This window comes from Telmatherina bonti (genome assembly GCF_933228915.1).
Source record: "Telmatherina bonti genome assembly, chromosome: 4".
NCBI lineage: Eukaryota > Metazoa > Chordata > Actinopteri > Atheriniformes > Telmatherinidae > Telmatherina > Telmatherina bonti.
Genome location: NC_136622.1, coordinates 15,332,777 through 15,356,520, shown reverse-complemented (window position 1 = coordinate 15,356,520; position 23,744 = coordinate 15,332,777). Strand labels below are relative to the sequence as shown.

At 36.4% G+C, this 23,744-nt stretch overlaps 1 protein-coding gene across 1 annotated transcript in view; it reads left to right on the top strand.

Moving 5' to 3' along the window:
- Positions 1–23,744, top strand: part of gnb1a (guanine nucleotide binding protein (G protein), beta polypeptide 1a) — a 36,641-nt gene extending 12,897 nt beyond the window's left edge. The window contains exons 2-11 of the mRNA XM_079239386.1: positions 11,824–11,930; positions 12,418–12,456; positions 12,665–12,771; positions 15,437–15,500; positions 15,927–16,089; positions 17,213–17,279; positions 17,628–17,829; positions 18,299–18,515; positions 21,107–21,222; positions 21,514–23,744. Coding sequence (XP_079095512.1) covers positions 11,874–11,930; positions 12,418–12,456; positions 12,665–12,771; positions 15,437–15,500; positions 15,927–16,089; positions 17,213–17,279; positions 17,628–17,829; positions 18,299–18,515; positions 21,107–21,213 — 1,023 coding nt within the window. The 5' untranslated portion in view covers positions 11,824–11,873 and the 3' untranslated portion in view covers positions 21,214–21,222; positions 21,514–23,744. The remainder of the gene's footprint in view (positions 1–11,823; positions 11,931–12,417; positions 12,457–12,664; positions 12,772–15,436; positions 15,501–15,926; positions 16,090–17,212; positions 17,280–17,627; positions 17,830–18,298; positions 18,516–21,106; positions 21,223–21,513) is intronic.

Below are 23,744 nucleotides of genomic sequence, written 5' to 3'. Positions count from 1 at the left end.
TTTATTTGTTTTTGATGCCAACATAAAATATTAAAATAGCAACGCCTCATTTCAACTAAATCCCCTCTGCTGTTCAAAGAATAAATTAATCCTAAATATTAACTCTGGATTTCTCTCAGAGAAAACAGATGGCAAAGGCCCTCTACCTAGACTTGTGAGGCTTCTTTATAGAAACTGAATTGTAAACATAGTTTAACATTTCTAGTAGAGAGTAGAGAATTATAAATGCAGGATAAAATAGATCTAGCTAGTTCTGAATTTCAGCTATGCTTTAGCAGAATACCTGCTGTTTGACACAAATAATACTTGAACCATTGTACATGATTACAAAATAGCAAATGACATAACATTTCATTTCAATGTTGCGTTAGACAAATATTAACTTCACTTTAGGGCTGCCACGATAACTCGAGTACAAAAATTGATCGAGGCAAATTATCTCCTTCGAGGCGTCATTTAATTAATATCACGTGGTGATATATTTTAATTTATGCATCATCGCGGCATTCTCAGACCACTGCGCTGTTCAGAGGGACTACATCACTGTTTCAGCAAACATGTAACATGTTAAAAAGTGCATGTTTTAGGCAGCGTGTGATGGCAGGTATAGCCTCTGTTCCTGCAGCAAACTTTTATTCCGTATTAAACACACACTTTTAACTGGCGTGTCGCCCACCAAGACATAGACTAGTTCTTAGATACTTTGGACATGTTTACAAGTCAGTCCTTCTTTCTACGCGAATTCTTCTTTTTAATCTTTTAAAATGCAGAAATTTGCGATAGGTTGAGAATTGTTTCTCCACACATTGAACACGTGCACAAACACGTTGGCCCATTTTAAAAGTATCATATTTTAAAACATTTTCCTCATGCATTAGGTAGTAACAACACATGCAACAGCTTCACAAATATACATTTATAGATTTACTTTGGTTGACTTTCTAGTATTTGTTTTACAAATTATAATTTAAAAAAAAATCATCAGAGTACTCGATTACTCGAAGAAATAATCGACAGAGTACCCGATTACAAAAGTACTGGATAGTTGCAGCTCTACCTCACTTTTCCAAACTGCTCTGCATTTAACTTTTGCAAAAAAAAAAAAAAGCTGGTGTTTTTCGAACAAGTAGTGAACCATGGTTGATGTATTACAATTGTAAAATTGTTGTAAAAGAGAGATTTCTCAAACCCTGCCCTGTTTGTTTTAGGGCTCTGTAATTCTAGCACATCTGATTCAGACAAATTAAATTGCTCGAGTTCTGTGCAAGCCTTCTAATAAGCCATTTATTTGCATCAGGTGTGTTAAAGTTGGGATACCTTGAGGCGCAATGCGGATATTTGGAATCAGTGTACATAAGCCAATTCTTTAGCTACCATTATATTACGGGGGTGTGACTAACCAGCCACTAATGGACTTATAACCTTTTTGACTAGTTCCAAATTATCTTGCACACATTTTATTTTAACAATGGTTGCAAACAAAAGAAGATAGTATGCTCAAATTATTTTCTATTTATGGAGACAGTGAAGTGTGAATAACCAGCTACCAAGAAAAGTTAGATTAAGCAAGGTTTACAATAGAATTAAAACATTTTTCAGGCAAAAAATAGTTTCTTGAATTTTGAATGTGTTTTGCTGATTTCTTTTGTCAGAGGAATTTTTTTAACAGGCGTGTGAATGTGACATCATGAAAGGAACCTGTGCCAGCCTATGCATACTTATTTGTAGCCCCAGGATTATGCTCTACTTTCAGTAGAGCAAAATGGGTTATGGGACCCAAGGCTATTCAATTTTAATTCACTCATTCTTCTTTTAAGCAATTACTTTAGATCAAATAGTATGCCCCCTTTTTTAAATAAATACAAAATAATAAACCGCCTTGTGTAAACAGTATTTCTTTCCTGGCATAATTTGACTGCTATGCCGTTTTCAGTTAACATTAAAGTCTGATGATCTGAAGTAAATTTTTCTATGTATAATTTGCCTTAAAAATAGCTAATACACTGTAATTGTAAATCTCTACCTTTTTGACTATCATCACATTTTACAACTTCAGCTGGAACATGGAGACCTTCTGATTTTGAGCATGTACTCAGTCTGAGATGGAACTGAAGTCGTCTATCTGGATGCATGTGACAGAGAGGCAGAGACAAACTATAACATTGAGAAAGTAGGCTGGGACCAATAGTCACAAGATTACCTTGTTATCAAGTTAGACTTGCCGTTGGAGCTGTCCACCAGGAGTGTTGTCATCCATAAGATAAAAGGCCAAGGGAGAGTGGTTTGCTTGTCAGTCTTACGTATATTGAGCATTGCAACTAGCTTTCTTGCATTTAAAGGTGCATTCACATCAGGATAATCCGCTAAACTCTGTCCGATTGGGGACTCGGCTCAGTTGGAGGGGGGTCTATCCGTGCGGATCAAGATTGTGTTCATGTTCCACTTTGGTCAAACACGCCAAACCTTTACAATAATATATCCCCATTCCCACCAAAGGTGGCACTGCACTAGTATTTAGCAAAAGAGAGAACGAGACCCGCGTGATGTAGAAAACTGTTTCCTCCACTTGCAAGCTAAACATGGATTATGAAACTATCGCTCTGTTGGGTTTTTTATTTAGTCTTATGCAAGTATACTGCAGAAATACACTGATACATAATTGAAGGCTGGCGCAAAAAAATGTATCATTTAAATCAGAATTTATACTTGTGGTGTCTACCTCTGGTAAGAAAGTCGTAGTTGACGCTGGTGAAATGTGCTGGCACTTGAGCATCGGGTGGCAGCGTTGTGAGTTTCTCTTCCATATTATAAACCAAATACAGGAAACTGACTACAAAAGGAAGTGCTTTCAGGGTTCAGTGCATGGCATCACAGGTAAACACAGCCAAAACAAATATGTCAGGGTGATGGGCAACTCTGGACAGGAGAAATGGCTCATTGTCAGACATGGAAGAATTTGGTAAAAGTTGTGATTGAAAACTGATCAACTCAGACCACTAGGATGTAGCGCAACTCCATATTTTCTTGCTTCTGGTTTGAAATAAAACAGGTTTTTTAAAGGTTTGACAAGTGCAGCATGTGCAGTTTCAGTCCAGACCCCGTCCTCACCAACAGAACACATCCCCAACCAGTCTAGCTGACTGACTATCCTTATGTGAGCGTGGCAAGCAACGACCTCCAGCGGGCAAAAGTGCCTAAAATTGCAGTTCACCCCTTTTCTGCTTAGGGGTTAGTTTACAGCCTGGTTCAAAATACCATTTTAGGTTTATTGGATCAGGTTTACTTAACAACTGTGGAGAAAATCAATTATTTACATTTTATCTTAAAATTCAGCATAATTGGGGACATGACCTTTTAATTGACAAGTATCCAAAATCCAGCAGCAAGAAAGTAGAATGTTGCACAACCACAGCTTTTAGCAGGCTAACAGTCTGGCTTAGATTTAGCCTGCCTACTGCCGTTAGTGCTTTTAGCTCTTGGCTACAGGCAGGTCAGAGTTTGATGTCAATCTTTCAGCTCTATGCTCACAACCCCACTCTCAGCTGAACGCGTAATGCTGCCAAGATGGCAATGGTGGAAACTAGGGCTGTGACAATATGCTTTTGTCCCAATTCAATTAGATTTGAATTTTTTTGGGTGCTAAATCGATTTAGAATGTGATTCTTACCATTCTTTCATATTGCTGATTTTTGTAGATATTAAAAAAAAAAAAGTACAAAACTTTTTTTTGCTAGTCTTTCTTGATTCTTGATTTCAATTACGAAAAAAAACAACACAGTAGCCAAATAATCATTCTGCTGTTATAATACCCAAGAAAGACAAGTAAAAAGATCAATAAAAATGACAAACATTTCATAATGGATAATTTTTATTAATTTGGGGGGGGGAAACTTTTTTTTGTTTGTTTTTTAAACAAAAAAATCTATTTTAAACTTGTCCAGCAAAAAAAATATCCCGATTTTAAATTTTTCAAATCGATTTTCCCACCCCTAGTGGAAACCACCCAATAAGCTTTAGTTCATCTTTTCAGAAACTAAAGGGTGACGTCACAGAGGCTCTGTCCATCTTTCATAGTCTGTGGGAGGCACCTTAATTCTTGTGGTTTCATTACCACTTATATCTAAACAGTCCTTTTCCTCATACCGTTCTTTTTGACATAAAACAAAGATTACGCTTCATACACAAATTACTGACACATTACTGAAATGTCTTCATTCATATTATCAGTGTAGCATAAACTTTTTGCATTTTCTATAAATTTACCCTGATAGTTGAATATCTAACATCTTAGATAACATTTGAAGATCTCCAAAGGAGCTACAGTCCAGACTTAAGTCATATTCTGTGAATGCCCTTCCTTGGCACAATGAGTAATGACTGTTTAAAACCTCAATGTTGGACTTAAACAATTCATTTGGATATCAATGAATATACATATTATACAGATTTACAAAGAAGTACAAGTTTGTTATATGCAATAATAATAATAATAATAATAATAAAAAAAGAGAATTTTTAAAACTGCAGTGATTCATCTGTTGTGCTTGGAATACGTTTGTAAATTTAAATATTTTCTTTTCTTTTTAAAAACTATTTCCTGCCCATTGATTCATACTGATGCTGTCTAGTCAGAGTAAAGATTTAACCTTTTATTCCATTTTACTGTGGTTGTTTTGTATCTGGGGGAGAGAAAAAAAGACAAGTCACAGAGAAGTGATGTGTGAGATGGAGCGAATAGCAGAGTGAGATTAGATGGGGCTTTTAAAAAATGCCTAGAAGCAATATGTTTCTGTATGCTTCTACTTATTGTACTGCACCATAAGCTCTGCTGTTCCTGTCTTCTTTGTGACCTGGTTGTGTTTCAGCTACATTTACCATGCATCACTTCACCACAGCACTTAAATGGATCCTCGCCCACCAACCAGACTAGTTTCTTTTTTTTTTTCTTTTTTCTTTTTTTTTTGCTAAGAAAAAAAACTAATAAAGAGATTCACAACAAAAAAAAACATCCATACAGCATCTTTTTTTTTTTTTTATAGCTGAATTCCAATGCATCTAAAAAATAATTTAGAAAATAAAGACATGCTGTAAAAGATTATTTTCAAATAAGCCTTTATTAGATAATGTTGATGATGCTAATTATTAGTTACGTCATACTACAATTAGAATGCCCTTGTATTTTGCAATGCTAAATTATGAAGTTAACTTAAATGTTAAGCTACTTGTAGGAATAGAGCTGGTCAGGTACGCATCAGAACAACTTGGACTGGCTCAAGCACTGCCTATACCATTATAAATCTGTGAAAGATGCTGGCTGATTTAGATCATGGCAGACTTCCGATCGTTCTTTTATTATATCACTTGACAGATCCATTAGGTTCCTAGTCTGTTCGCCCTTGTTGGTAATTTTAACTGTCGCAGCTAGTTTGACTTGATAGACAAATCTATTATAGTCAAACTGTGTTGAGATGGAAAAGAAACTTTGAATAGTTAAAAATTCTTGTCTACCAGATTAATATACTACTAGAATTATTGCACTGTATGCTTCATACTGCGGCAGCATTTACATGGGTGTCCTTGACTTTTTTTGTTTTTGTTTATAAATATAATATTTTATCGATAGATGTGTGTGTCAATCACTTCAGTATCTCCCACGTCAGCATCTCGAGGCATCTAAAATTTGATTATATCCCAGTGATGCAGAGCAACTTTGTCAATAAATTATCAGTAGGATTGTGCACAAATAAAATCTTTGCATGAGATAGTGCTAAAAAATATTTTAACAGCTGGTTGCATTTGATAGTGGTGAAAGTTTTAAGCTTATTTTTACATAAATGTTATGTATCATGTAAGTTACATCTAACTTGGCCCACTACTTTCCTAAATCAACATATCCACTGTATAATAAAAAAAAAAAAAAATTCCATGTGCACACGCCATTGTTGCGTGAATAATAAAACTTTCTAAATGTCCCATTGTAGTTTCTAATACCACTGTAGTTTCTGTTCCAAACCAACTGGGTTGCATATTTTTTCTTATGAAAATGTACTCAGAAATGTAAACTCGTCACTTTTAATTTAGACTCCTTTGATTTTTCATTTACTGACGTGTTCTAGACCCAAATCTCAGATTGCCCTAATTTTGTTTTAAGTGCCAGCCTGGTGTTGTAGCAGCACATGCATAACTTCTTGATGATCTTTTATTGTCTTTTTTTTCTTTTCCTCCTTTTACTTATTAGTCTGTTAGCATAAGCCTGCCTGTCAGAAGGTCATGTGTTACCTGTTTGTGTAATGCTGCTGATTGCATGGTTTAATTTAAGGCCTGAATGGACATTGGCAAGTGCAGTGGTAGAAGAAGAAACCACAGAGCAAGTGAGCTTATAAAAGTGTGTGTGTGCTCTGTCACCACATCCGCTGAATGTTTTTACAAAGGGAAGAAAGAGACGAACACTGCTAGGGAAACACCCTTAAAAATGAAGCGCCTGCTTCGAAGAAAAAAAACAAAACTATGATCTTGTATCAGGGTGGTGGCACAAGACTGACACAATCTTCTGTTAGTTAGGTTTTGCTACAAGCAGGTACTTGTTGACCTATAACAAAACCAAGCTGCATTTATAGGAAAACACAACCTAAGTGGAAATTTAAAGAATTCTGTCCCACAGAGAAGCAAATTCACGGGAACAATTGGACAAGCAAGACTGGATGCAGCCCTCAAGAACTGTAAGGGGTGGTGCAGCTGGTATCCAAGCAGGAAGGTCTAAATTATTAAGGTCACCATATTTACTCCACCTTCACAACGCCACCTCGCACTTATGGTCTGTCTGAAAGTGGGGTTAGTATGTTAACAAACTGCAGTGTTGGGGCTGAAAATATCAGTATCTTTGGTTACATAATAATCAAGGATGAGTATTAAGAACTACTAAACGGGTACAGGTTCAGTGATGGTCAGTCCAGAATATTAATCATCTGATAGATGGTTTTTGTTCTTCTAAAACGGCTTAAATTTTCAAAATATTTGATTCATTACTAATTAATTTCCTCTTTATATTTTTAAGTTGGGTGAGTTGGTTATCTGTTTATCAACTTGAGATATAGACAAATTGAGCCTTTATGAAATTACGAAAATAAATCTTAAAACATGGAGATTTTTGTTGGCAATAACTATAGCAAATCATAAAGATTGAAGTTTCTTTTTATTATGCATCTTTCATACTACTATGTTTATCTTGAATCATAATTGTTATTATTATACTTATTATTATTGTTGTTGTTATTGTTATTGTTTTTATTATTATTGTTAATTTAAGTTTTATACCAGCAGGACACCACTTGCTGAACTCTTAAGCGCATTTGGAAAATGTTTATCAAGTTCACAGATTAAAAAAAGTGAGGTCATTTCCTATACTCTTCCACGCAAACAATAAAATTCATTTTTCATCTTGTCTTTTTAAGGAATGCTATATCCATGTTTTATTTATCATGAATTTCAGGGACATGCACTATTCAGTAATTTTAATCTAAAGGCTTGGTGATATCTTTGCATATTGTTAGCAATGTAGCAGCTTTGTACATTTAAGAATTTGTCATAACCCATAAATGTGTTGTTTTTTGTTTGTTTGTTTGTGTTCTTTTCCTTAATTTGCATTTACAATTAGAGCTGTCATTCTTCAGAAATTATACCCAATTTTCTCACAAATAATTGCATTTAATAACTATCTTTGTAACAGTCTTTATTTCTTCATTATGGCACTTTTGCCACAGTATAAACCTAGTAATGATGTGGTGATACAAAAACACAAGATTATTGGAAAGATTAGCAAAAATGTATGTGACTTCTTCTGTATTAATCACATAACTTAAGTAAAGCTCTGGAAGGAGCACAGCTTCCGTGTAAGTTTATGGCATGTTGCATGACCAGGGCTAGTGTGTCAGCAAAATAGTGGGGCAGTACATGGCTGAGCCTTTACTCAATAATAAAATAAGTTTTTGCACAAAAAATCCCTTACTCCACTTGGTAAGTGGTAACTGCTGAGTAGTTTTATATCGATTTATTTGCCATGATTGTGTCTTACCCTGATGATGTAATAATTTCCCTTAAATGCAGCTTTTTCTAAGCTGGATCTTTGCACAATGCATTCAGTACTTTGTAATGCATATGCCTAAATACAGTGTTGATTCAGTTGAAAACAAAAGTTGCATTTTTGCAAGGCCATAAAACCCAGAGCAAAGTGTAGGCCTGCTACGTTTTGTCTCGAATGCAAGGAAGCTTACTAGCCCTGCTCCCCTTTACCAAGGGGTTAATTAGCAGCTATCCTCCCAATTGTCCTCTCCTTGTTCACTCTCATTAGTTTAATCTGGCTGTGTCCTCCAGCTTGCCTCTCTTGCCTCTATCCTCTTGTGCACCAGAACATATCTCTACCTCCTTCTTTCCTTATGTCATCAGGTGACAACTCCTGTCTACCCCATAAATGTATGGCCAAATCCTTTTTGACTTTTGTATGATTTATAGACCTTTGGAAATGCTAATCTGTGGGGTTTTTTGTTAAAAAAAAAAATTTTTTTTCACGAATTTAAATAAAAGAAGTTATAAGTTAGAAGAAAGACCTGGTACAGCATGTGCGATACTGTTATAACATGTTTCTTGAATTTTTCAGTCAAAATAACAAATAGTTGCATGTTAGATTGTCGCATACATGAATAAATCTTGCATTCTGAAATTCGCAAGATTAAATCATTTTTCTTGCCCTTAAAAATCTGCTTTCATTCAGTATATTTTAAAGAAAAAAGACAGGGCATATAAATCTGAATGGTGTGAAAATGGATGGTGCATACATGGCTATAGCTGTTTGGGAGGAAGAAATAACAATGAACTGTGTGCCTGCATGGAGTCAAGTTACACTTCCTCTCTCCTTGTCATTGTTGCGTTTAAGATGTCGGAGTTGATAGGAGTGGCTGGAAAATGTGAAGTCTGCTTGCCTCCTCCTCTTTCTCCTCCTCCTCCTCCCCCACCACCTCACTAAAAATAGCTGGCAGAAAAAGAAAGCAGCAAAGTCAAGGCTCTATATGTTGGGCTGCCAGTGGTTTCAGCACTCCCACAACTAGCAAAAGGGGCAAAGAGAGTCCTCTGAATCACAGCACTTATGCTAATACTGATCACCAGTGAGGAGTATTTTATTTTTATATCCTTGGCTGCCCCCCTCCCAATCATCAGTTCTTAAAACATTATGGAAGTTACTTTTAAAGCCAAGGGGGGGAAATCCAATAAGTAAAAATGTTCCAATCTGATTCATGCAAAATATGTGAAAATATGCACTTTAACTTTATTCATATATATATATATATATATATATATATATATATATATATATATATATATATATATATATATATATATATATATATATATATATATATATATATATATATATATATAATATACACACGCATACACAATATAATATAATACATTTGAGGATGGAGGTGGAAGCAGTGGAATGTTCCTGACAGGCTGTGTCGGTCGCCTGACTTCTTCCAACTTTCCATGTGTTTCTCTACTTTAACTCATTGTGACCTGATGAAACGCATAATTGTACCTGCTCACAAGTGTAGAAGGTGCCTCTCGTATGAATGTTTTTTAAAAAAAATAAAAAAATACAGTGGTTCCTGTAGGCATCCAAAGATTAACCACAACTTTTTCGAAATCAAAAGAAAGGTCATGTTTTATATTTATATAACTGTGTATTGATTGTGAAAATAATCAGAATATGCACTTTCAATTGCTAAATTTAGGCTGTTATTGACTTCTAAACCATCCCTGGATTCTACTTTTAGATTAATCTAATAAAGCACAGTGACGCTCAGCCTTCCTTGATAAATTCACATCGTCTGTTTGCATAACTAAAAATTAGCTTCTGACAAAACATCCGACGGATCTGTTAGAATTACATTTAATCTTAATCAATTGGGTTTTTTTCTACTTGAACATGACATTTTTTAACAAGTTAAAAGCTTGTATAAGATTAGTGACTTTGTCAGTTTTGTCCTTTGCTTAGCTCTTTTCAATTCAAAACAAGACTGAATGAGTTTACACAGATGGTGTTCCTATTTTTTATCACTAAGTGGTTGTTAGGCATATTTTCTGGGGAGATGATCTGTGTCTTTATTGACGGTAATAATGCACATAAAGATAATGTAAACAAGGAGAAGTTGCAGTTGAAGTTTTAAATTGTATTTTCTGATAACCCTAATGTAGACTTTAACCAGACCTTTAACCAGAGTGATGTATCCATGTTCTTGTATGCTCTGGTTCCAAAATCTGCTGACCTTCTTATTCTTTTGTTGAAATGTCCACCAGTGATACTTTACCAAGTGTACTGAGGGTTATTACAGAGGAGACAAGAATTATCCACTGATATTACCATGAGACGTTTATCACCAAGATTAGGGGGCTAAGGCGCCTTGCTTAGGTGCAGACCCATTTAGCAGCACTGGCCAATCAGGTTACAGGTAGCTACTAAGGTCTCAGGCGCATGTAGGATAAGGTGTTCATTCAGAAGGTCTTGACACTGCAGGACATAGAACTTAAATCGAAACCCAGAGAAACAGGGAGGTAAGGTGTGTTTACATGCTATTATCAGTTTTTATTTAAAGCTTATGAAGTTTTTAATTTATACATTTCTTCTCATGAAATTTAATTTGATAAAATGTGAGGTTGAGCTTTATTCTAGACGGGTGGAACAAGAACATTGACTGAAGACAACTCCTCTGTTAACAGGACTGAATTTGGTCTTTTAACTGTAGATCAATTTAATTAAGTTCTATTTGAGAAAGTTTCATTTTGTGACTTTGTCTTATAAAATTCCTTGAATGCTGTAATGATTCCATCGCTTCCCATTCATTTTCTTGGTGTTCAACACACTCCTAAGCATCAAAGTCAGAGTAAAAATAGTCATTGTAGCATTCATCTTTTTAGTTTAACTTTTTGTCTTTCTATGGACAGTGAAAGTGTCGATGGTAAGAGTGTCAAACAGAGGATTGGGGTCAGCGGGATAGCCACTGCTTTTAGGATCATCAGCAGGTTTTGTCTTAACCGGATTTGGCTGGAGGAGCTGAATCAACTGTGTCCCAGGATTACAGGGATGACATTGGAGGGGAGTTTAGAATCCACAGGCCAGAGCATTGAGGGCTTTGTGAAACCCTGCCCCTCATCTGAACACCTTGGTGCTCTGGTAGTGCAGTGAAAGTCTAGCTACTCTCCTACCTCTCTGCTTTCTTAATATCTGGACGGTTTATTCTTCATTTTGACTGTAACTACAGGGTATGTTTAATTTTTAAATGTCCAAATGGATATTTTTTTTCCACTTAAAATGTTACATGTGATTAGACTTTAAAGGAATGTTTGTTAAATGCTCATTATAGCCAGATGTTTTCCCAGAGGTTTGCTGTTGTTTAGGGCTGAACAGATTTTAACATCATCCTTAAATTTGTTATCCTCAGCCTTAAGTACCTGTCTAGTGCTTGTTGCTAGGTTACAGTTTCAAGCTGGCATGGGCAAGTCTTGAGCTGTCTCTAAAGTGATTCGCTGCTGCTTTGTCTTAGCTTCATGGACTGGATTTATGAGAAACTCTGATATGCATCTACATTTTGCAATAGTATGGCCATAAATGGAAAATGGAAGGAAAAGCATGTATTCCTCAGGACTGAGCCCCTCCTTGTTATTTGGAACTCCAGAATTCCGCCAAAATGTCGACATTAAAGTTTAACCAATATGAAGTAAGCGGTCTATGGTACGTATACTCACATTGTCATTGCTTGTCTCCTCTAGATCAACAAGAATCTAGGCGGCGGAGCAAAGCACACCATTAGCAGAGGAAAATGAGTGAACTGGATCAGCTACGCCAGGAGGCTGAGCAGCTCAAGAACCAGATCAGAGTAAGTGCAATCCTAACCATCCTTCGGTTAATGGGGGTATTTTTTTTCTCACTGTTTTTGTTTTGTTTTTTGTTTTGTTTATATAAGTTAGAAATCTAAATTGGTTTAAGTTTAAAATCTTACATCATGGTCCATCTTTTTGCACCCTATTGCTGTAAAATCCCATTAAAAACTTTTTAGAAAGTGTGTTCAAGTTGCACATGAGCATAGTTGAAACATGCAAAGGCAACTGGCAAAGGATGCAACTTCGATGCAAAATTTCTTCTTTTGTGTTGTACCATAAATGAATCAAGTGCAATGTTAATGATAGTACTGCCATTGCCACAGCACATTGAAACTCACATTTTTATTATTAAATTTACACACAGCACATAAATGGTGAATTCACCTCAGGCAGGAAAGGTTGTCACCAGTTAATCTGATTCTAACCTTACTGGTGTTTACACTCAATAATAATTTGGAGATTGAGCAATTTATTGTTTTTCAGGATTCCAGGAAATCTTGTGCAGATGCTACCCTGTCTCAGGTAAGAAGCACATTTATGCCATCACCTTCACTCAACTTTTTTGCACTACTGACAAATGCATTGAAAGATTTGATTTTGTTTTGTTATTTAGTGTTTCAGAGTTCATTAAACGAACATTGCTATTAACGAACCACAAAGTTTAATTGCGCACAAATATTAAGGGCTCTCAAAGTAACTTTTTTTCACATTTCTTTTTGATCCTGTTTAGATCACAGCTAACATTGACCCTGTTGGCCGAATTCAGATGCGCACTAGACGGACACTTAGGGGGCATCTGGCTAAAATCTATGCCATGCACTGGGGCACTGACTCAAGGTATTCTCATTCAACTCCTTTCTATCCAGTAACAATATATTTCTTCCCTTTAGCGCAGTTTTTCCTCTAACTGCCAGAGACGGCTGGAAAAGCTTTCTTTACCGTGCTTGTGCTCATAATTTACTGATTTTAAGAGCATAATATAACACATTGGTAAAGACACATTATAAAATGGGCTGTCTTGTTTTTATTTTCAGGTTGGCATTAATTTAAAATCAGTTTTAGTTTATTTAGTTTTAAAAATCAGTTTTTAATTAAAAACAATAAAAAATAGAAAAACCAAACATTTGTTTTTTATGAGTGCTCATTGGATGTGTATCAGTCACACTATCTTGGAGTAAGTCTGTTTGTGTATCTGTGTGTCTGTGTGAATTGGGATGGGGTAGGTGGGTGGGGAAAATACCGGTACTCAAAATGATCTTGGTTTACATGAAAGTACCTGTTCCGGCTAATCTCATGCTAGTGGGGTTTTTACTGTTTCGTCTTACTCCAGAACAGTTGGGATGTTTACTGGATTACCTCACATTCGCCATGGGATTCAGCTAAAGTGAAAAAAAGCATCTTTCTGGTCACAAACAAATGTTTTAACCTCAAATCCTGGGACTGGGCTGCAATATTTTTTATCCATCTTAAATTACCCAGTGATTGATCTCTCAGAGAAAAAATGCCCTTCTTTTTATTCATCCCACCATTCATATACAACCAAAATTTCCAACATGCAAGGTGTGGCTCCACGTGAATCTGTAATACAGAAAACTCTACAGTTTTATTATGATAAAAACATTTCAAGCCAGAAAAACTGTGAAGATATTTATCAAGTGTAAAAAAAATGGAAGCAAAACAAAATATGGTTCAACACAGAAGACGTTATTTCTTATCATCTTTTTTTTTTTTTTTTTTACGTGTAGAACGCCTTTTGCAATAACTCAATCACTAATTTTATAATCTGTCAATAATGTTTATACATAATGATTCAGCACAACAAAAATAGATAAATTTGTGTTTTTATGATTTGAGTTTCAAATTACCTTTGATGGTTAGTCGTTTGTGTTGTTTTTTTTCCCTTAAAACTTGGCAAAGTGATACTTAATTTTGGCTCCACCCGTGAAACCAGTTGTTTGAAGATTGCTCTTTGTTGTGTGTGTGTGTGTGTGTGTGTTTGTTTTTTAATTCATTGCCAGGCGATAACACATATATATTTAGTTATCCATGACTTAATTCTTTTGCATTTTTCTTTGTGTTTTAGAATTTGTGTGATCTTGTTTAATTAAATCAGAAATTTTAGTGACCATTTACGTATAACTGTGGGAATAAACCCAAAATGAAACAATATAACAACACATATCTCTGCTCTTTGTCAAAACAAGTTCTGGCTAAGTGAGTCTGTTTGTAGGAAATCTATGCAATTTGGAGTGCAGTCATAAACAATAAGAAAAAAAGGAAACGATTTCCATCTTGTTTAAAACACATAAAAGCCATAGATGTTACGGCTTAGTTGATATTTTCCTGACTTTCAAGGTTGAGTTTCTCTTTGTAACCCTGCAAATGACAGGTCTGTTGTAACGAGACAGCAAGCATCTGAAAGCACTGCATTGTTGTCTCCCAGCTGACTTGCTTACTCCTCTAGTTACTGGAAGTCAGTGTGGAGTTGGGGCACATTTAAGTAACTTTGTACCTTCAACATTTCCTCATATTGCAATTTAACTTTTTGATTTTTTTTAGTTGGATATGTTTGCACTGAGGCTGACTAGCAGGTTGCTTTGGTTTCTCCTGAGCCAGCCCAATAATTTAGTCCTTGCAAATCTCCTGGTTTGTGTGCATTTGAGCACATCTCTGCTTGTATGGTAGTTAAGACTGGCATAGTCCCTGCAGCCCTTGGTTTGATCACTCCTCCTGTGCTGATGTGAATTGGGACCATCACTGTGGTTACTCTTGCTTGATTCACCCAGATAGCAGAGCACAGGCACGGAGGTAGTACCTTGAGCTGTCTCTAGACAATAAAATAAAGAAAAAAATTAGGGAAATTTGCTTGTAAAGCTTTTAGCATGCAGACCACACTAAATTTTGCTTTTGAAAAACAAAAATATTCATTGTAAATATGTTATCAGTACATTGTCCCTTAATGTTTTTAATTATTCAGGTTTCTTCAAATTATCTGCTTACAGGCTTTGTGAAGGGTGTAGAGAACTCTGCAAACATTTAAACATTTTACCACTTTGTGTAAAGATAAAATTTTTACATGGAAGGCACTCAGTCCTCTGAAAGTGTCTGCATCTAGTCCTCCGAAATCTATTGATGCATATGTTGATTGCTGATCTGTGGAAAGTTAGCTTGAACCAGAAAGGCATGACAACAGAACTCTAATTTAAGATGATAAAACTAAATACGCACCAGCTAAAAGCCCAAAAAGGGTCAACACTTAATCTTCATAAATCTCTGACTTTTAGGTACTCCGTCATAAAGCAGGCCTTTGTCTGCTTTGATTCTGGTCTTTTCCAAAAGAAGACTAGACTAAAAGGCCAACAATATCCAGCTACAAACTGCAGTAGCCCACATCTCAAGTTATTCTAAATGTTCCTGATGTGCCCCCAAGGGGCACTCTGAGACATAGACCTGGATAAACAAAAAAAAATGTGTTCAAAGCTTATTTTTCTGTCTCCACCAGGCTTTTGGTCAGTGCCTCCCAGGATGGCAAGCTCATTATTTGGGACAGCTACACCACAAACAAGGTAATCAAAGATGGGAAAAAATGAAATTATACAAAATCATTACCAAAAAATCAAGATAAGCTAGTCGAAACATTAATAGATCAATTGTTTTGATTTTTCAACTTTTTCAAAGGACTTTATAAGATGGTGTAATTAAGGCCATTTTTAAATCTCATTGAAGTATTTGAATGTTGTCTATTCCTTCCAAATGATTTAATTTATTTTGATAAAGTGCATTTCTGGTGCATTTTATGGAATCCAGGTAAAGCTTAATTTATAGTAGGTGAAGTTAATATTACAAACAGGTTTAGGAGTTTTTCTTTCTTTTTTTTTCTCATCAACATGGCTGCTCTCTCTCTTTCTCAATCCCTCTTTTTATTTCTCTCTGTCACTTTTCTTCCATCTGTCACTGCATACTATCTGATATTAAATCTTCCTTCTCGCCAGGTCCATGCCATCCCATTGCGCTCCTCCTGGGTGATGACGTGCGCCTACGCCCCTTCTGGGAATTATGTTGCCTGTGGTGGTCTGGACAACATCTGCTCTATCTACAATCTGAAGACCCGTGAAGGAAATGTGCGCGTCAGCCGTGAGCTGGCTGGACACACAGGTAGACCCGACTTGTCTTTTTGTCTGTGTTGCTCTATCCATCATTCATTTCATAATCCAATTCTGATTATCCTGCCAATAAAGCAGTACATTTATAGTCGTATTTTGACCCTGCAGGATGATTAAAAAAAAAAAGTCTTCTTGGCACCATGTTCATTTTATTGTACGACATGATATCTCAGGCCACAACAGAACACACTAAACTATCAGTAGCAGAGTCAAGGGCTAGAATTGTTATTGGAAATAATGAATTATATAGAAATCTCGGTTATAGTTATTCAACAGCCACTGATAGCATTTACTAATCATACGATGTTAAGCGTGATCCAGTAAAGCTTGTAATAAAAGGGTTAGGGGAATTTTAATTAACTAATGCAAAATTATCTTGATTACGTATAGATTTGAATACATTGCCATTGTCAAATGGGCATTGAAAGTAAAATGTTATGTATCAGCTGACAGTAGTTTGCTTCAACATGATCTTCGCAACTTTGCTTTGGATCCAAAACAAACTAATTTTGTACATCAGTTTCACTGAAGCTTACATCAGATTAGTTTTTTTTTCTTAAGTCCTGCGAACAATTATTGGAAAACTAAGCTATTTTGGGGGTTTTTATTTAATCCAGCCTGTTTCCAAGTGAGGCCCGTGTACTGCACCTAATTATTTTTGCAGAGTGGAGCTGATCCTAGTGTCATTTTCTATTAAGCACAAAAGGTACTAAAGCCTAAAACCATCACAAACTAATGAAAGTGTTGGCTGCTTTGGCAAGGAGCATTCATCTGATCAGTGTCACATGATGCCGGAAGTGTGTCAGCATTTCAGTTCCAGTTCCCTCACTATAGGGAGGGGTATATACACTCTGCCAACGAGTAATGGATGAATTATGGAAGCAAGTCATGAACCAGGAGATGCCCTACAGCTTTTTTTCCTGTTTCTGGTAGTGAATTAGTCAATTCATCTCCCCCACATCCAGCTTGCATAGCATTTTCTGTGGGTGTGATTATAACTTGGAATTGGATTTCTTGCCGTGTGAACAGAGAAATTATGTGAAACCTTAATCTCCTATTACTCTTAAAGAATCCAATGAAGGAGGTAATCAATCAGTGTCTTTCATTCTTTTTAGGTTACTTGTCCTGCTGTCGCTTCCTGGATGACAACCAGATTGTCACCAGCTCTGGAGACACCACCTGGTGAGCTGTGATATTACATCATGCACAATTCAGTGCTACCTCACTATAAATAGATCTCAAATTATATGTGTTTCATAACATTTGACACTGTTAACTGAAAAGTGGATTGGTATCAGCTGCTGTGCGGTTTTTCTTTTTTTTTCTTTTTTAGTGTTATTTATTTGTGCTAGCCCTGCTAATGTTTGTGACTGAAAGGAACGTAAATCAGCATTTAAAACGAATTTGATTTTAGCTATAATTTAACAGGCTTCACACAGTTTGTGGGATCACTTACCTGATCACTTTTAATAAATGATTAACTGTTTTGTTTGTTGGGCATTTTCTTTTTGCCTCCTTTGTTTGTTGCAGTGCTCTGTGGGACATTGAAACTGGTCAGCAGACAACTACATTTGCTGGTCACACTGGAGATGTGATGAGCCTCTCTCTGGCACCTGACACCAGGCTGTTTGTGTCTGGAGCCTGTGATGCTTCAGCCAAGCTCTGGGACATCAGAGAAGGAATGTGCCGACAGACCTTCACTGGCCACGAGTCAGACATCAATGCCATTTGTGTACGGACAGATGCACAGACAGACACACTCTTAACACCCCACCCCCCTAATATGATTCATATCAGTTTCAAGTTATTCAAGGCATTTGTTAGTCAAATCTGTCAGACCAAATCTGTATTATGAGGCAGGTCCAACTCTGGATGCTGACAGTGCATCATCTTGCAGCTTCAAAGCCATTTTCTAGTTTGAATCTAAGAAATTTGACTGTATTTTAGTAGAGCTTCTGAATGAATATTTTGAAATTAACACCAGGAGTTTGTGTGTTTTTGATAATTGTTACTTATCAGGCCATAGGATACGTTTGACCTAATACTTAGGCCATAGGTAAGTAGTAAGTAGTGGAAAATTTGGGTTTCTTTAATACACATGCTAGATGGTAGTTCCGGAATGTTACACAGTGTGAGTTAAATTATGTTCATCAGTAAAGACTGTATGCACACGTGAAACCTGATTTTACTTGTTGTTGCAGTTCTTCCCTAATGGCAACGCCTTTGCCACGGGCTCAGATGATGCCACCTGCCGGCTGTTTGACCTGCGTGCTGACCAGGAGCTGATGGTTTATTCACATGACAACATCATCTGCGGCATCACCTCTGTGGCATTCTCCAAGAGTGGCCGTCTTTTGCTGGCTGGCTATGATGACTTCAACTGCAACGTCTGGGACACTTTGAAAGCCGACCGTGCAGGTGAGCCGATGTTAAAGAGCAAAAATTGTCATTTGATGAGCTCTAAAAATGTAGTTTATCATAACTAGAAATGACTCGCCAAGAATAAATATAACTCTGTTCTGAATGATTTATGTCTAGCTGGTTAAAATCCACTCTGAAGCAAAATTTAAATATTTTCACCCTCAGTATTGAATGAGTTTTGTGTCATAAAGTGGAAATTTCTGTTTGCTCCTTTTCCTGAAACTATTTCCTGAGAAAATTGAAATATGTCCAGAGTCCTCTGTGATTAATGGCTATCAAGCCATCTTATTCCAGATTTGTGCAAAAAACTACTGTAATGCAATTTCCTCCAAATAGAACATTATGGTTTTACATAAAGTCATCAAAGGCCTTCATCAGATTTCAGGTTTCATAAATCCTTTATTTTGGTCAATACAGGATTGAATGAAATCCTTAATTATTTCTTGGAAGTGAACTAACAATGAAAACATTAGGTTATTCTCTGAGTGAGCAGCACTGTTCTTAGGTTTTATGCCTGTATTTAGATTTCTATAAATGGTAAGTAAACTTTCCAAAAAACAGTTTAAACACTTTTTTGGTTGATATTTTCAAAAAGTTATTTTACATTTGTAAGTTTTACTGTCCACAAAATACTTTCTCCAACCATCCAGAATATGAGATTGACACAGTAACTCCCAGTATAACTGTGATTTAGATGTTTTTCTTAAATTGGATGTGAGCAAGTTGTCAGATATTAAGAAAAAAATACTTTTTCAAACATCTTTCTGGAAAATTGTCAGCAGTTGAAATGATTTTTCTTATAGCGATAGGAAAAAACTTTGTTGCTAGGTTCTTCCCACTTTACACATCTAAATATTTGCCTTCCTCATTTTATACCCATCAAAAAAAGTTTTATGGGTTAATGAACATGGAAAAAATGGATCCAATGATCTCTTAAAGGGGCTAAATGTCTTGACAAAACAAGGCAGGCTGCACACTGCTGCTGCACTTTAAGGCTGTGATAAGACATACACAGTTGGCAGGTAGATGAAGACTTAATGGGAGGTTCTGTCCTATGGTTTTGCAAAAAAGCCTAAATGAATTCTTTCAGACTTGCCTGAAAGGCTGAAGTGTGAGGGTTGGTGTGAAAGAATGATCATCCCCTTATTGGACAATTTCTACTTCTGGACATTATGCAATCATAAGGGTTTCATTTAAAAATTGAGCACCAGCAAGAATATTCCTAAAAGCAGGATTTAGGATTATGATTCAGAGTTTATTTGTTCACCCAGTAAGTGAATCCTCACACAACTGAAAGGTTTTACAAAGCAGAATGCGAGTAAAGTTTTCTTGAAAGTCTGGCATCCACTGAAACCAGATGCTGCTCTTCAACCACTGCATGATGTGCTGAACTTTACATTTAACCTGTAAAGGCCAAAGTCTGTGCAAAAGTAGAGTCCAGTTAGTCGTTTTCACTGACCCGTCATACATCATGTCTGTGCTGAAAATTGCAATAATGTTCCATTATGGGTAATCTTAACTTGGAGCGAATGATTTCAGTGCCCAAGTTTTAACAGAAACATGTTAGTAGAGGGCGAAAAGCAGAAGACATCGGGATTTGTTGTTGAATTGGAAATGTCACTCTAATGTCTCTCTGAACATGGGTGTATAGACAGAATTTCACGTATTTGTAGCAAAACTGGAGAGGGAGAAGTGTGTAAACTGTATTAAAATGCATCTGAAAAAGCAGCAAGCACCACCTGCTCCAGATGTGAAAGGTCTGTGTAGAAGGATAAATACTGAATATCTATTGAAAGCATTGTTGGATCAAAGATGACTAGGGCTGCAACGATTAGTCGACAACGTCGACAATAAAGATTCATCGGCGCAAAATTTGTCGACGCGTCGTGTTATAAACGCCTGTTAACGCATTTGTTAATAAAACACTGCACCAGGCAACTTAATGCCATTTACCAAACACGGCTTTTGACAGTGTAAGAACTCTAAACATCAAGCAAAGGCTGCAAAGCATCACAGGAAATGCTGGGGGCAGTATTGTCATTTTGTCCAGCATCTTCTTAACCAACGAAGAACAACTTAAGACCATGGTGGCACAACCTAAATAGTCGAGTGAAAACAGCTTTAGACCTCGTACTTCAAAAGTTTGGGAATTTTTCCAGCTAATCACCCTGTCCAAAAAGGTGAAATGTGTAGTCTGCCACACAGAGTAGACATACCACGGCAGTACGACAGTCGTGCATGAGCATGTGAAGAGAAAGCACCGCGGAGTTATGGTTTCTGTGGGTGTGACAGAAATAATCGTGACTAATCGAAAAATAATTCATAAATTAGTCTACTCTTAAAATAATCGTTAGTTGCAGCCCTAGAGATGACACACATCTGAGTGGACCATTTAAAATTTATGTACACACAAACTTATTTATTCCACTGGAAATGATATTCTGCCAGATCAGACTTTGTTATATCGTTAAATGGTAGGCTGTTGACAGCATAAATATGTGCTTTTCATCATAGTTTGGAACCCCCCCCCCCCCGCTTAACCATGTCGGATGTCCGGTTTAATGTTATTACCTCTCCTCTGTCTTTAGGTGTCCTGGCTGGTCATGATAACCGGGTGAGCTGCTTGGGTGTGACTGACGACGGCATGGCAGTGGCAACAGGGTCCTGGGACAGCTTTCTCAAGATCTGGAACTAGAGTCTGAAGGTAAATGATATAAGGACACTTTATGATGTGTGGTAATGGCATAGGCCAGATAAAAACCCATCAAGAATTTGTATTTGCTGCCATCTGGGGGTTGTAGGTGAAGGTGCAGCCTGAAAGATTGAGCAAGCACTACACCAAACGCATCATTCACACAGTGGAATTATTTCACCTTTGGGCCCTGTTTTAGTTGTGAAATAACATAATTCTGATCACATTTGAATAAATTTTCAGTCCTCTGGTCAGTGAGGAATGTGGCTAAATAATGTTAAATGCATGTTTTGTTTTTTCCAGATGGCATCCGGACTCCAAAGTTGAGTGCAAGACCATTCCAACATCACAATGTTCAATTTTATTGCATATCCAATCTTTTTGAAAACCCCCATGATACTGACTCCAAACACCCCAGAAACCTAACAAGGGCAAAAATTCTCTCCCTCTTTCTCTCCTTCTCATCTAAAAGAGCACAATTGTCTGTCATTCATTCAGCTACACGAAAAAAAGACAAAAAAATGCTCAAGGAATTCCGTGGTTTCAGAGTGGACTGGAGGGGAAAAATCATGCATTCCTCTGACGATCATGGTCTGATATTGTAAAAAGTGAAAATACAAAACCCGTGTCCCCGTGGGCACTACCACAGAATAAATATCCTGCATCCTCATTATGCATAGGGTTGAGTGAAGGTTATTACATGACAGTGATCTAACTCTTAATAGCTTTTGACCATGTTCATTTTTTTTTCTGTTTTCATTATATTTTGTTGAAGAGAGGTAGATCAGTGAACTGTCAGTAAATGTTTAAAATGAGGATCAAAGCTTTGTTTTATTTCCTAGTCTTTACTCATTTTAGACAATGTTTTTAGGTTGACAAGTGAAAGAACCCTGCAGATCACGTCATTTTAAGTCCAGCTTTATCCCACTGGAGAACAAAGTGAGAGAATTTAGCTTCAACAGGGAGTCCTCAAGCCACTTCTGGCCCTTCTGTATATTTAGCCCCATGATAGTTTTTCTGTTTCTTTTTCCAGTGTAGTCCACAAATCTTTGTTTGCACAAAAATTAAACTTTGCATATATAGAATAATGTCTAAAGAAAAAGTTAACTAACCAAGCACATGCTGTTTATGATAATGAATGCTCGTTTTTAAAACGGAAAACAACAAAAAAAAAAAATACAAACCATTTTAACCATTCATACACCTTTTTGTCTGGCAACAGTGTAGAATAATTAAATGAAGATTAACCCATCGGATTTTAATCCACCATGCCCCGTTTTTATTCTTTTTTTTTTTTTTTTTTTTCCTTTTGTCTCCTCCTTTACTTGACTTTTATTTTCCCTGGTTTCCGTTGCCCGTGGTTGGGACCGGTGTTGTGATTTGGTCGGGTAGGGTCTACCTCCACTTCAGCCTGGTTGCAATCCGGACATTTCTCTTTTAACAGAGGTGCCCATTCCGTGCTTGGAAATGCAGTTACTACTCTGTGAATGACATGTTGTATAAATCAATGTTTGAAAATAATGATATTGAAACTTTTTAAGTTAAAAACGAAAAAAAAAAAAGATTTTGGTTGTCTGCCATGGGTGGGTTATCTCTTAGAATCGCATGCTGTAGAATTGCTTAAAAGGTGCATATGGAATAAAGTCCTTTTGATGTTTTTCTTTAAGAAAATAACCTGTTGAATATATCAATACATTGGTATTTATATTTTTCTTTCTATTTTTCCTTGTTTTTTGGCTACTCTGTGCATACATGATTCAATTACAATGTCAAAGCTATGCACTCGAGAAGCAAACCCTGCTACATAAACGGTTACTTGGTCCACTCTTGAGAGGAATTCCACAAATTAAAAAGTAACGCAAATGCTTAAATTATACACATACGTACATTCATTCATCTAAATATACACAATCCAGACGGAACAAATAAATTTTCATTCCCTCTGTAGCAAAGCGAAATTCCATTTACAAAGAAACATTTTATAACGGGTTTTTTTTTTTCTGTCCTTTATTAGAAAATGAAAAGTAAATCTTGCAGCATCCGAATGGCAGAATTTTCTGTTGTTCCCTTTTCCTTGTAAACAGATATGCTCTTTCTTTAGCAGTAGTGACTTTTTTTTTTCCATCCTGTTTTTTTTCTCTACGGCATTCTGTACAAAAAAAATGTGCTGTAACTGTGCGTTAGGCCTGGAGTTGGCAAAAAATAAAACAAAATAAAAAAATATTAAAAATTAATTAAATTCCCTTTCCTTTTCTCTTTCTCCATCAAATAACTGTAGAGCTCTGCACCCCCTCCCCACTCCTCCCTTTTCACCTTTTGTATTTAATTTTAAGTCAGTCAGTGTACAACCGAAAGCTGGATGCAAGATAGAAACTATATTAAAATGTACTGTTATTTAAGATGTAATAAAAAGCAGTTTGAGATGACCTACTGTGTTGAGTGTGATTCACTTAGAGCGATTCCCACTGAAGCTAGAATGTTGCAGACTGTTTGGTTTCCTTGTAATTATGTTCAAGTCAAATAAACAATTTCTT